Genomic DNA, 15,875 nt, shown 5'->3' with positions numbered 1-15,875 from the left:
AGTTTCAGTTTGGGAAGATAAAAAGCTTCTGGAGATGGATGGTGGCAATGGCTGCAGAACAATGTGAATGTGCTTAATGCTACAGAACTGTACACTTTAAAATGGTTAAAATGGTAAATGTTATGTTATACATATTTAGCTACAATTTTTTTAAACCACACTATATAAAATTATTGCCACAATCATGAATTTTGTAAAACTATACTCTAAGCAAGTCATATGGAACAATCTTCTTTAAAATATGAGAATTTCCTTATTCTTTTGAAAACTAAAATGGTCTAATTATTTCCAACACCATACATGGAAAATAAACTACAGCTGACAGTTTCCCACAATTTGTATTAAAACTGAACTACTGACTTCTTGGCTCTTTGATCAAGCTGTCCTAAAGTATTTTTTAAATCTTTATTTATTCTAAATAATATTATTTTAAAATCCTGTTCAATTAACCTAGTAAGCTACTTACATTATTTTTTCCAGCTTTACTGAGATATAATTGATATATAACATTCTATAAACTTAAGGTGTACAATATGTTAATTTGATACACTTACATATTGCAAAATCATTACCACCATAGCATTAGCAGAAACCTCCACCCCATCACGATTACCATTTCTTCTTTGTAGTGAGAACATTTAAGATATACTCTCTTAGCAACTTTCAAGTATATAATACAGTATTATTAGCTATAATCACCATGTTATACATCAGATACCCAGAACTTGTTAATCCTATAGCTGGAAGTTTGTACCCTTTGACCAATATCTCCCCACCCCTGGTCACTACCCCTCTACTTTCAATTTTTCTAAGCTTGGCTTTTTTAGATTCCACATGTAAGTGGTATTATACAGTATTTGTCTTTCTGTGTCTGACTTATTTCACTTAGCATAATGCCCTCAAGGTTCATCCAAGTTGTTGTAAATAGCAGGATTTCTTTCTTTGTCATGGTTGAATAATATTCTATTGTGTATATACAGTACATCTTCTTTATTCATTCATCCACTGATGGACTCTTAGGATATTTCAATATCTTGGCTATTGTAAATAATGCTGTAATGAACATGGTGGTGCAGATATCTCTTCAAGATTCTGCTTTCATTTCCTTTGAATATATACCCAGAAGTGGGATTACTGGATCATATGGTAGGTCTATTTTTAACTTTTTGAGGAAACTACATATTGTTTTCCACAGTGGCTTACCAATTTGCATTCCCACCAACAGTGTAAAAGGGTTCCCTTTCCTCCACATCCTTCCCAATAATTACTATTTCCTGTCTTTTGATAATAGCCATTCTAACAGGTGTAAGGTGATAATCTCACTTGCATTGCCGTGATTATTAGTAATGATGTGTACCTTTTCATGTATCTGTTGGCCATCTATATGTCTTCTTTGGAAAAATGTCTATTCAGTTCCTCTGTACATTTTTTAATCTGGTTGGTTTTTCCTCTATTGAGTTGTATGAGTTCTTTATATATTTTAGATATCTACCCCTTATCAGATATATGATTTGCAAATATGTTCTCCCATTCAGTAGGTTGCCTTTTAATTTTATTGACTGTCTCTTTTGATGTGCAGAAGCTTTTTACTTTAATTAGTCCCATTTATTTATTTTTGCTCTTGTTGTTTGTGCTTTTGGTGTCATATCAAGAAAATCACTGTCGAGACCAATGTAAAGGAACTTTTCCCTATGTTTTCTTCTAGAAGTTTTATGGTTTCTGGTCTTATGTTTAAATCTTTAATCCATTTCAAATTAATTTTTGTCAGTGGTGAACAGTAAGAGTCCAATTTCATTCTGCTACTTATTATTCTTATTTCATTAGTAGAACTAACAAATAATATTATATCCCCAAATAAGTCATAAATATTAATTAAACAATCTGACTCTGGAAAATTTTATTTCTAATTATTAAATAATGTTAAAGCCAAGCCGTATACAGCCTTTTATCTTTGATAAAAACCTATAATAAAAGATATATTTGTAATAAGCTTTAATATGATTTTAAATCAATGTTAATAAGCAAAAAAGTCTTTAACATATTGGCAGCTAGAGGGACAAATGTTAGGTTATAACTGTTCTAAAAATCAGGACTTCAAAAGTTGACTGCTCTTATAATTGGATAATAAAATAATAAAATAACACTATAGAAAAATATTACTTTAAAAGTTAAAGAGCCATATAAATGCATACAATAAATGCAAGTTTAAGACTGATTTATTCAATAGTCTATCAATTGTAAATCCTACTGCAATAAATGCAATTCCATTCTCATACTAACTGCCTGGAGTTAGCACAGACTCCAAAGTCCCCAACAAGACTGCCTCACTTCAGACACCAGCTGCAAGTTCAGGGTCCCCAGCCCATCCAAACTTCTAACCAACTGACTATAAATTTAAGGGTTCCCAGGACTCCCTTAGGTTTTATAATTTGCAAGAACAACTCACAAAACTCAGGAAAGCACTACTTAAAAATTACAGTTTTACTATAAAGGACACAAATCAGTACCAGCTAAATGAAGATACCCAGTTGGTGAGGTCTGGGAAATTCACAAACACAGAGGTTCCTGGCCCTGGCCCTGTGGAATCATGACTCATCCCCCTCCAGTACATTGATGTGTTTACCAACCAGGAAGCTCAAGTAGAGCTTCCAGTTGAAAGTGGCCAGAGTTTTTATTGGGGTTTCATTACATAGGCATGATTGATGAATCACTAGCCATGTGCTTGAACTCAATCTCCAGCCCCTGTCCTCTATCCTTGGAGTTCAGACTGATATCACCTAGCCCAAAGCCTCAATTCTCTAATTACATGGTTGGTCCTTCCAGGTTGCCCAGCCCTCATCCTGAAACTATCAAGGAGCCTACCACAAGTCATCTCATTAGCATAAACACAGGCTGTAGTCCCAGAACCCAACCCTGAGTAACAAAGATGCTCCTATCACTGGAAAATTCCAAGGTTTTAGAGATCCCTCCCAGGAACCTGAGACAAAGACCAGACAATTCTTTATTATAGAATATCTACTAACCAACATTTCTGCATATACTAAATACAATGATATTGTATTACTAACAACTACACTGATGTTTAAGAAGGTGATAAACATGCTTGACTTGACAAAGATTAAATTTTATTCTATGTTGTTTTAATGTAAGTATTTTTATCAATTATCTATGTATTTATTTGATATATATGTGGTCCTTTACTGTGGGTGCCCCCTGAATAAAGTTATGTTGAGACCCTAACCCCTGGTACCTCAGAATGTGGCTTTATTTGCAAATAAGGTCATTGCAGGTGTGTTTAGTTAGGTTGAAAAGAGGTCACACTGAGATAGGTCTCTCAATCCAATTTTACTATTATCCTTGTAAGAAGGCCACGTAAAGACAAAGACACATTGGGACAATATGACAATGAAGGTAGAGACTAGAGTTATGCAGCTGTAGGCCCAAAACATGAAGTTTACTGGCAAACCACCAGAAGATAGGAAGAAGCAAGGGAAGATTGCCCTCAGGTTTCAGAAAGAGTATGGCCCTGCCAACAACTTGATTTTGCACTTCTAGCCTCCAGAACTATGAAACCATAAATTTTCACTATTTTAAGCCACCTAATTTATAGTACTTGGTTACAGGAGCCCTAGGAAACTATTACCATCCTCAAATGCTAAGATGTAGTAGTAGTGCTCTAAAACAGACTTACCATATACTCCCCACGCCAACCTAGTTTGCTTGGACACCCAAGTCTAGGAACAAATGGCTTTGCCAGCTCTCCATCCTACTAAACTGTATTGCTCTCAAGGTTCTGAGAAAATGCAAAGTATCTTATTTTCACATACACAAAAAAACTGACAATCTAGACATGTGTGAACTTTGTTTTAATCAAACCATTTGACTATCTATAAGGTTTCTTTCCCCAAAATTCCAGGTAACAAAAATTTCTTTACATCTTATCCATCTGTAGTGTAAGTAACTGACAATTAGCATTTTTGATTGTAATGTAAGTGCTCGACATTAAGCTTTTAATTGCTGAGGCATCCCCTTCAAATACATCCATCTTGAATAAATGCACTGCCAGCTATAAAAGTAGATAAAGAGCAAGGATGCCCACCCATGAAGTTCCCTTTTTTCAGAAAGGCAGACCCATATAACTGACCATTTGACTGACTGCCTTGCTTTTTCCCGTCCCATGCTTTAATTCCTGCTTTTATATTTTAAATTCACCAATAAAGAGTGAACCCACAAAACCCTAGGCACCCCACTCTCAGCCCCAATAAAAGCAAAACCCCAAGCCCACGCTCTCTTTCTACCTGATACCACACTGGGTAGCCCCACACATGCTGTGTTCCCTCCAGGACCTGTGAGTAATAAACTTTGTTTTTTTTCAAAGTTTCCTGATGGCTATTGCTAAAGTAAAGTGTGTCTTGCAATCATAATAAGAACCATAGCAATTATACTCCAATAAAGATGTTAAGGAGAGGACGGGGGAAGATGGCGGAAGAGTAAGACGTGGAGATCGCCTTCCTCCTCACGGATACACCAGAAATACATCTACACGTGGAACAACTCCTACAGAACACCTACTGAAGGCTGGCAGAAGACCTCAGAGCTCCCAAAAGACAGTGAATCACCCCAGGTTGAGGAGGTGGTCTCTGGGAGCAGGATTTATGATTTTTCCCCCTTTGCCTCTTTTTGTGAACGTGTATGTGTATGCTTCTGTGTAAGATTTTCTCTGTATAGCTTTGCTTCCAACATTTGTCCTAGGGTTCTATCCGTCCCTTTTTTTTTTTCTAAATATTTTTTAGTACAATAACTATATTATACTTTATTTTATTTTTACTGTATCTTCTTTCTTTCTGTCTTTTTTCCTTCTTTCCCTCCTTCCTTCCTTCCTTCCTCCCTCCCTCCCTCCCTCCTTTCTTTCCTTGTTTGCTTCTTTCTTCCTTCCTTCCTTTCCTCCTTTCCTTCTTTCTTTCCTCATACTTCTACTAATTCTCTCTACATTTTCTCCTTCTTTCCCTTCCTTCCTTCCTCCCTCCCTCCCTCCTTTCTTTCCTTCTTTCTTCCTTCCTTCCTTTCCTCCTTTCCTTCTTTCTTTCCTCATACTTCTACTAATTCTCTCTACATTTTCTCCTTCTTTCCCTCCTTCCTTCCTTCCTTCCTCCCTCCCTCCCTCCTTTCTTTCCTTCTTTGCTTCTTTCTTCCTTCCTTCCTTTCCTCCTTTCCTTCTTTCTTTACTCATACTTCTACTAATTCTCTCTACTTTTTCTCCCTTTTATTCTGAGCCGTGTGGATGAAAGGCTCTTGGTGCTCCAGCCCAGGAGGCAGGGCTCTGCCTCTGAGGTAGGAGAGCCAACTTCAGGACACTGGTCAACAAGAGACCTCCCAGCTCCACATAATATTAAACGGTGGAAATCTCCCAGAGACCTCCATCTTAACACCAGCACCCAGCTTCACTCAACGACCAGCAAGCCACAGTGCTGGACAACCTATGCCAAACAACTAGCAAAACAGGAACACAACCCCACCCATTAGCAGAGAGGCTGCCTAAAATCATAATAAGGCCACAGACACCCCAAAACACACCACCAGACGTGAACCTGCCCACTAGAGAGACAAGATCCAGCCTCATCCAGCACAACACAGGCACTAGTCCCCTCCACCAGGAAGCCTACACAACCCACTGAAACAACCTTAGCCACTGGAGACAGACATCAAAAACAACGGGAACTACGAACCTGCAGCCTGCAAAAAGGAGACCCCAAACACAGTAAGATAAGCAAAATGAGAAGACAGAAAAACACACAGCAGATGAAGGAGCAAGATAAAAACCCACCAGACCTAACAAATGAAGAGGAAATAGGCAATCTACCTGAAAAAGAATTCAGAATAATGATAGTAAGGATGATCCGAAATCTTGGAAGTAGAATGGACAAAATGCAAGGAACAGTTAACAAGGACCTACAAGAACTAAAGATGAAACAAGCAACGATGAACAACGCAATAAATGAAATTAAAAGTACTCTAGATAGGATCAATAGCAGAATAACTGAGGCAGAAGAACGGATAAGTGACCTGGAAGATAAAGTAGTGGAAATAACTACTGCAGAGCAGAATAAAGAAAAAAGAATGAAAAGAACTGAGGACAGTCTCAGAGAGCTCTGGGACAACATTAAACGCACCAACATTCGAATTATAGGGGTTCCAGAAGAAGAAGAAAAAAAGAAAGGGACTGAGAAAATATTTGAAGAGATTATAGTTGAAAACTTCCCTAATATGGGAAAGGAAATAGTTAATCAAGTCCAGGAAGCACAGAGAGTCCCATACAGGATAAATACAAGGAGAAATACGCCAAGACACATATTAATCAAACTATCAAAAATTAAATACAAAGAAAGCATATTAAAAGCAGCAAGGGAAAAACAACAAATAACACACAAGGGAATCCCCATAAGGTTAACAGCTGATCTCTCAGCAGAAACCCTACAAGCCAGAAGGGAGTGGCAGGACATACTGAAAGTGATGAAGGAGAAAAACCTGCAACCAAGACTACTCTACCCAGCAAGCATCTCATTCAGATTTGATGGAGAAATTAAAATCTTTACAGACAAGCAAAAGCTGAGAGAGTTCAGCACCACCAAACCAGCTTTACAACAAATGCTAAAGGAACTTCTCTAGATAAGAAATGCAAAAGAAGGAAATGACCTATAATAACGAACCCAAAACAATATAGAAAATGGGACTAGGAACATACATATCGATAATTACCTTAAATGTAAATGGACTAAATGCTCCCACCAAAAGACACAGATTGGCTGAATGGATACAAAAACAAGACCCTTATATATGCTGTCTACAAGAGACCCACCTCAGACCTAGAGACACATACAGACTGAAAGTAAGGGGATGGAAAAAGATATTCCATGCAAATGGAAACCAAAAGAAAGCTGGAGTAGCAATTCTCATATCAGACAAAATAGACTTTAAAATAAGGACTATTAAAAGGGATAAAGAAGGACACTACATAATGATCAAGGGATCGATCCAAGAAGAAGATATAACAATTGTAAATATTTATGCACCCAACATAGGAGCACCTCAATACGTAAGGCAAATACTAACAGCCATAAAAGGGGAAATTGACAGTAACACATTCATAGTAGGGGACTTTAACACCCCACTTTCACCCATGGACAGATCATCCAAAATGAAAATAAATAAGGAAACACAAGCTTTAAATGATACATTAAACAAGATGGACTTAATTGATATTTATAGGACACTCCATCCAAAAACAACAGAATACACATTTTTCTCAAGTGCTCATGGAACATTCTCCAGGATAGATCATATCTTGGGTCACAAATCAAGCCTTGGTAAATTTAAGAAAATTGAAATTGTATCAAGTATCTTTTCTGACCACAACGCCATGAGACTAGATATCAATTACAGGAAAAGATCTGTAAAATATAAAAAACATGGAGGCTAAACAATACACTACTTAATAATGAAGTGATCACTGAAGAAATCAAAGAGGAAATAAAAAAATACCTAGAAACAAATGACAATGGAGACACAACGACCCAAAACCTATGGGATGCAGCAAAAGCAGTTCTAAGGGGGAAGTTTATAGCAATACAAGCCCACCTTAAGAAGCAGGAAACATCTCGAATAAACAACCTAACCTTGCACCTCAAGCAATTAGAGAAAGAAGAACAAAAAAACCCCAAAGCTAGCAGAAGGAAAGAAATCATAAAAATCAGATCAGAAATAAATGAAAAAGAAATGAAGGAGACGATAGCAAAGATCAATAAAACTAAAAGCTGGTTCTTTGAGAAGATAAACAAAATAGATAAACCGCTAGCCAGACTCATCAAGAAAAAAAGGGAGAAGACTCAAATCAATAGAATTAGAAATGAAAAAGGAGAAGTAACAACTGACACTGCAGAAATAAAAAAAATCATGAGAGATTACTACAAGCAACTCTATGCCAATAAAATGGACAATCTGGAAGAAATGGACAAATTCTTAGAAATGCACAACCTGCCAAGACTGAATCAGGAAGAAATAGAAAATATGAACAGACCAATCACAAGCACTGAAATTGAAACTGTGATTAAAAACCTTCACAAACAAAAGCCCAGGTCCAGATGGCTTCACAGGTGAATTCTATCAAACGTTTAGAGAAGAGCTAACACCTATCCTTCTCGAACTCTTCCAAAATATAGCAGAGGGAGGAACACTCCCAAATTCCTTCTACGAGGCCACCATCACCTTGATACCAAAACCAGACAAGGATGTCACAAAGAAAGAAAACTACAAGCCAATATCACTGATGAACATAGATGCAAAAATCCTCAACAAAATACTAGCAAACAGAATCCAACAGCACATTAAAAGGATCATACACCATGATCAAGTGGGGTTTATTCCAGGAATGCAAGGATTCTTCAATATACGCAAATCTATCAATGTGATACACCATATCAACAAATTGAAGGAGAAAAACCATATGATCATCTCAATAGATGCAGAGAAAGCTTTCGACAAAATTCAACACCCATTTATGATAAAAACCCTCCAGAAAGTAGGCATAGAGGGAACTTTCCTCAACATAATAAAGGCCATATATGACAAGCCCACAGCAAACATCATCCTCAATGGTGAAAAACTGAAAGCATTTCCACTAAGATCAGGAACAAGACAAGGTTGCCCACTCTCACCACTCTTATTCAACATAGTTTTGGAAGTTTTAGCCACAGCAATCAGAGAAGAAAAGGAAATAAAAGGAATCCACATCGGAAAAGAAGAAGTAAAGCTGTCACTGTTTGCAGATGACATGATACTATACATAGAGAATCCTAAAGATGCGACCAGAAAACTACTAGAGCTAATCAATGAATTTGGTAAAGTAGCAGGATACAAAATTAATGCACAGAAATCTCTGGCATTCCTACATACTAATGATGAAAAATCTGAAAGTGAAATCAAGAAAACACTCCCATTTACCATTGCAACAAAAAGAATAAAATATCTAGGAATAAACCTACCTAAGGATACGAAAGACCTGTATGCAGAAAATTATAATACACTGATGAAAGAAATTAAAGATGATACAAATAGATGGAGAGATATACCATGTTGTTGGATAGGAAGAATCAACATTGTGAAAATGACTCTACTACCCAAAGCAATCTACAGATTCAATGCAATCCCTATCAAACTACCACTGGCATTTTTCACAGAACTAGAACAAAAAATTTCGCAATTTGTATGGAAACACAAGAGACCCCGAATAGCCAAAGCAATATTGAGAACGAAAAAAGGAGCTGGAGGAATCAGGCTCCCTGACTTCAGACTATACTACAAAGCTACAGTAATCAAGACAGTATGGTACTGGCACAAAAACAGAAAGATAGATCAGTGGAACAGGATAGAAAGCCCAGAGATAAACCCAAGCACATATGGACACCTTATCTTTGATAAAGGAGGCAGGAATGTACAGTGGAGAAAGGACAGCCTCTTCAATAAATGGTGCTGGGAAAACTGGACAGGTACATGTAAAAGTATGAGATTAGATCACTCCCTAACACCATACACAAAAATAAGCTCAAAATGGATTAAAGACCTAAATGTAAGGCCAGAAACTATCAAACTCTTAGAGGACAACATAGGAAGAACACTCTATGACATAAATCACAGCAAGATCCTTTCTGACCCACCTCCTAGAGTAATGGAAATAAAAACAAAAATAAACAAATGGGAACTAATGAAACTTCAAAGCTTTTGCACAGCAAAGGAAACCATAATCAAGACCAAAAGACAACCCTCAGAATGGGAGAAAATACTTGCAAATGAAGCACTGACAAAGGATTAATCTCCAAAATTTACAAGCAGCTCATGCAGCTCAATAACAAAAAAACAAACAACCCTATCCAAAAATGGGCAGAAGACCTAAACAGACATTTCTCCAAACAAGATATACAGAATGCCAACAAACACATGAAAGAATGCTCAACATCATTAATCATTAGAGAAATGCAAATCAAAACTACAATGAGATATCATCTCACACCAGTCAGAATGGCCATCATCAAAAAATCTACAAACAATAAATGCTGGAGAGGGTGTGGAGAAAAGGGGACACTCTTGCACTGCTGGTGGGAATGTGAATTGGTTCAGCCACTATGGAGAACAGTATGGAGGTTCCTTAAAAAACTACAAATAGAATTACCATATCACCCAGCAATCCCACTACTGGGCATATACCCTGAGAAAACCAAAATTCAAAAAGAGTCATGTACCAAAATGTTCATTGCAGCTCTATTTACAATAGCCCGGAGATGGAAAGAACCTAAGCGCCCATCATCGGACGAATGGATAAAGAAGATGTGGCACATATACACAATGGAATATTACTCAGCCTTAAAAAGAAATGAAATTGAGTTATTTGTAATGAGATGGATAGACCTAGAGTCTGTCATACAGAGTGAAGTAAGTCAGAAAGAAAAAGACAAATACCGTATGCTAACACATATATATGGAATTTAAGGGGAAAAAATGTCATGAAGAACCTAGGGGTAAGACAGGAATAAAGACGCAGACCTACCGGAGAACGGACTTGAGGATATGGGGAGGGGGAAGGGTGAGTTTTGACAGGGCGAGAGAGAGTCATGGACATATACACACTAACAAACGTAGTAAGGTAGATAGCTAGGGGGAAGCAGCCGCAAGGCACAGGGATATTAGCTCGGGGCTTTGGGACAGCCTGGAGGGGTGGGATGGGGAGAGTGGGAGGGAGGGAGGCGCAGGAGGGAAGACATATGGGAACATATGTATATGTATGGCTGATTCACTTTGTTGTAGAGCAGAGGCTAACACACCGTTGTGAAGCAGCTGTACCCCAATAAAGATGTTTAAAAAAAAAAAAAAAGATGTTAAAAAAAAAAGACTGCTGATCACAGATCATCGTAGCAAGTAAAATAATAATCTAAAAGTTTAAAATATTGTGAGAATTACCAAAATGAGACAGAGACACGAAGTGAGCAAATGCTGTTGGAAAAATGGTATTGAGAGACTTGCTTGGTGCAGCGTTGCCACAAACCTGCAACATCTGAGAAGTCTAATAAAGGTATGCCTGTACAAGTTTCACAAAAACAAACAAACAAACAAAAACCTCAACAGGCTGAAACGAACTGCAAACACTATCTTACTAGAAACATTAACACAGGTTGAAATAAGTAGAATCCCTCTTTTGACAAAGTGTAAGCTACTATATGTGCACTCAAAAAATAATGCACAAGATGCCAACTCACCTTATTAAAGCCTTTCTCCTGCAACATGGTCTACAAAGCTCAATCAAATGAGGTACTTTAGTCTATACAAGCACTTAAAAAACCAATTAAGGAATTTTTAAATACTAAATTCAAATCACTTATGAAGAGGACTTACAGCTGCCAATAATTTATATTTAAAACTTCTCCAAACACCAAACCCAGATAAAGACATCACAAGAAAATCAAAAAACCAATATCTCTAATGCAAAAATCCTCAACAAAATACTAGCAAGCTAAATCCAACTGCACTGTTAAAAGAATAACACACTATGACCAAGTGATATTTATCCCAGGAATGCAAGAATGGATCAACATAAGAAAATCAACATAATATACCACATTAACAGAGCAAAAGGAAAAAAAAACACATGATTATCTCAACAGATGCAGAAAAAGCATTTAACAAAATCCAACACCTATTCATGATAAAAACATCCAGCAATAGAAGGGACCTTGCTTAACATGAAAAACAGGATTTATGGATAACCCACAGCTAGCACCATATTCAAGGTAAAAACTGAAAGCTTTCCCCCTAAGATCAAGAACAAGACAAAGGACTTCCCTGGTGGCACAGTGGTTAACAATCCACCTGACAATGCAGGGGACACGGGTTTGATCCCTGGTCCGGGAAGATCCCATGTGCCGCAGAGCAACTAAGCCCATGCACCACAATTACTGAGCCTGCGATCTAGAGCCTGTAGGCCACAACTACTGAGCCCGTGTGCCACAACTAATGAAGCCCACATGCCTAGAGCCCATGCTCCACAACACGAGAAGCTACTACAACAAGAAGCCCGCACACCGCAACAAAGAGTAACCCCCGCTTGCCACAACTAGAGAAAGCCCATGCTCAGCAACAAAGACTGAACACAGCCAAAAATAAATAAATTAATTTAAAAAGAAACCAAAAAACAAACAAGACAAAACAAAGATGCTCACTCTCCCCAGAGCTATTCAGAATTCTACCGTAAGTCCTAGCCAGAGCAATTAGGGAAGAGTAAGAAATAAAAGCTACTCAGATTGGAAAGGAAGAACTAAAACTATCTCTATTCACAGGTGACATAATTCTCTATATAGAAAATTGTAAAGAATCCACAGAAAATCTACTAGAGCTAATAAATGAATTTAGCAAAGTTGCACAGCACAAGATCAACATACAAAGATCAGCTGTTTCTACACACAAGCAGTGAACAATCTGAAAAGGAAATTTTAAAAACAATTCTATTAATAATAGTACCTAAAAGAATAAAATAGGTAGAAATAAATTTAATCAAGGAGGTGAAAGACTTGCACACTGCAAATTACGAAATACTGCTAAATTTAAGAAGAGCTAAATAATAGGAAAGGCATCTCACGTTCACAGAATGTAACATTAATAGTGTTAAAATGGCAATACTCCCCAAAGCAATCTTCAGATACAATACAAGCTCTATCAAAATTCCATAGGCCTTTTTTGCAGAAATGGAAAAGGTGATCTTCAAACTCATGGAATTGCAAAGGGCCCTGAATAGCCAAAACAATACTGAAAAATAAAAACACAGTTGGAGGGCTCACCCTTCCCAATTTCAAAATTTACTACAAAGCTACAGTAATCAAAACAGTATAGCACTAGTATAAGAATAGATGTACAGACAAATGAAAGAGAATTGAAAGTCCAGAAGTAAACCCTAACATATATGGCCAACTGATTTTCAACAAGGCTGTAAAATGATTTTTAACAATTCAACTGTAAAAGAATCTCTTCAACAAATGGTGCTAGGAACACGAGATAACCACATGCAAAAGAATGAAGTTGAAAAAAAAAAAAAAAGAATGAAGTTGGACCACTACCTCACTCTATATAAAAAATTAATGATAATTAATTTTGGTTAATTAAAAGTAGGTCAGTAACCTAAATATCAATATGAGATAAAACTATAAAACTATTAGAAGAAAACATAGGGTAAATCTTTATGACCTTAGATTTCATGATAGATTCTCAGATTTTACACCCAAACACAAGCAACATTAACAACAAAAATAGATAAATGGCGTTCATACAAATTAAAAATCACTGTTCATCAAAAGACATTATTTTAAAAAATGAAGACAATCTACAGAATAAGAGAAAATATTTGCAAGTCACTTATTTGATAAGGGTTTAGTGTCCAGAATACATAAAAAATCTTATAACTCGACAACAGAGGCAAACAACCCAAATAAAAAATGGGGAGAGAATATAAACAGACATTTTTCCAAAGAAAATATACAAATGGCCAACAAGCACATGAAACAATGCTCAGTATTATGGATCATTAAGGAAATACAAAGCAAACTCACCAGGCACCACTTCATACCCACTAGGATGGCAATTAGAAAAAGAAAGAAAAGAAAAGAAAAGAACAAGTGTTGGTGACTATACAGAGAAATAAGAATCCTCCTACACTGCTGATGGAAAAGTAAAATGGTGCAGCCACTGTGGAAAACAATCTGACCTTTCCTCAAAAAGTTAAACGTAGTTAACTGACTCAGCAATTCCACTCCTAGGTATAGATCTAAAGTAACTGAAAACAGGGACTTAAACACTTTTTCACAAATGTTCATAGTAGCACTATTCACAACAGGTAAAAGGTGGAAACAATCCAAATGTCTATCAACTGATGAATGGATAAACAAATTGTGATATATACATACAATGGAATAGTATTCAGCCATAAAAAAAGAATGAAATATTGATACATGCTTCAACTTCAATGAATCTTGAAAATATTCTAAGCAAAAGAAGCTAGACATAAAGGATCATGTATTACATGATTCCTTTTATATGAAATATCTGGAGTAGACAAATCCATAGAGACAGTAGATAAGTGGTTTCCAAAGGATGGGGGTAGGGGGATATGGAAAGTGATTAGTTAATGGGTACAGGGATACTTCTGGGATAATGAAAACGTTTTGAAACTAAAGAGAGGTGGTGATTGTACAACACTGTGAATACAGTAAATGTTACTGAATTTTACACTTTAAAATGGCTAATTGTATGTTATGTGAATTTCATCTCAATTAGAAAAATAGAAAGAAAAATAAATAAATAAAACAAAACAAAATAAAATAAAAACCTTTCCAAACAGTGGTGTAGTAGTGATCTGAAATTTGGGCCTGTAAGAAATGCTGAGATACCAAGAACAATTTTTTTTTAATTTTACATCTTTATTGGAGTATAATTGCTTTACAATGGTGTGCTAGTTACTGCTGTACAACAAAGTGAAGCAGCTATATGTATGCATACATTCCCATATCTCCTCCCTCTTGCGTCTCCCTCCCACCCTCCCTATCCCACCCCTCTAGGTGGTCACAAAGCACCGAGCTGATCTCCCTGTGCTATGCAGCTGCTTCCCATTAGCTATCTATTTTACATTTGGTAGTGTATCTATGTCCATGCCACTCCCTCACTTCATCCCAGCTTCCCCTTCCCCACCCACCTTGTCCTCAAGTCCATTCTGTACACCAAGAACAGCTTAAAAACTAGAGTTGTACCCTATTTTTAAGTGAATGCTAATTATATACGTAAGTATATAGAGATACAGATATCTCCAAGAGTAATAAATTGCTTTGCAAAGATATTAGTCTTTTGCAACCATTGTGAATTTCAATCCTAAAATTAACTGTCATCTACACGCTTTCCACCAACAAAGAAATGATTGAATATACTTTTTCAAACTATATAACATTCCCCACACCCTGCTAAGAATCACTACTACAAATAAAAAATTGCCATTATGCCATTAAAACATAATTTGATTTTTTTTAATTTAGCTCATGCTTTTTCAAGATATATGTATTGCATAAAATGAAGTTCCTTGTATAGGCAAAAAAACTTATGCCACAGAGAATTACTAATTTCTCTGATCATAAAGATGACCAGTTATCCAAACACAGATCTTATGACATAAATCAATATTTCCATGATATAAACATGTGGATTTCATTTTTAATTCTGCAAATTATGAAATTATTATATCAAATCCTGTGCCTTCTTCTTTGCTACAAAGTTCCTGGTTCTCTCCAACAACTGCCTAGTTTTTACCTTTGTTTTTGTTTGCAACGGTATAAGAAAATCCTGGTGCTTGTCCTGTTTTTCTGCCAAAAACGCCCCAGAGGTTTGGACCAGTTTTGTGTTTTCCACCTTTTTCCACTGTGTGGCACTGAGCACATTTTTGAACAAAGATCTTCTTGCCTGCCTCAGCATTTGCCATTTTGTTCTGCAATGAAACATTAAACCACAAACCAAATAAAGTATCTGATTTGCAAGGCTGGATAAAAAGGAATTTCATCACTTTGACTGAAGTGAATACTAATGATATTAAACCAAAATATAATTTAAAGCAGACATGCTTTAAATTCTGAGTGCTCAAAAACACAAACATAGCATTCAATTTTATAAAGAATCATCTCACTTATCAGGTTTATTTTGAATTTCTAGCCATTGCTACTTCAGAAATTGCTGTTGGTATAAGCCTGGTTTTCCTTCAGCCTTCAAACAATTACAGTAATTTACCTAAGACAACAATATTC

At 36.5% G+C, this 15,875-nt stretch overlaps 1 protein-coding gene across 1 annotated transcript in view; it reads right to left on the bottom strand.

The window, feature by feature from the left end:
- The window catches only part of LOC116756700 (cytochrome c 2), a 28,875-nt gene extending 13,319 nt beyond the window's left edge, over positions 1 to 15,556 (bottom strand). The window contains exon 1 of the mRNA XM_032637564.1: positions 15,388 to 15,556. Within this exon, the coding sequence (XP_032493455.1) occupies positions 15,388 to 15,556 (169 nt within the window). The remainder of the gene's footprint in view (positions 1 to 15,387) is intronic.
- Positions 15,557 to 15,875: the final 319 nt, after the last annotated feature.

The sequence above is a fragment of the Phocoena sinus genome, chromosome 7 (assembly GCF_008692025.1).
Source record: "Phocoena sinus isolate mPhoSin1 chromosome 7, mPhoSin1.pri, whole genome shotgun sequence".
Taxonomy (NCBI): Eukaryota; Metazoa; Chordata; class Mammalia; order Artiodactyla; family Phocoenidae; genus Phocoena; species Phocoena sinus.
The sequence above is the reverse complement of the archived record's forward strand: the minus strand, read 5'-3'. Positions and strand labels throughout refer to the sequence as shown.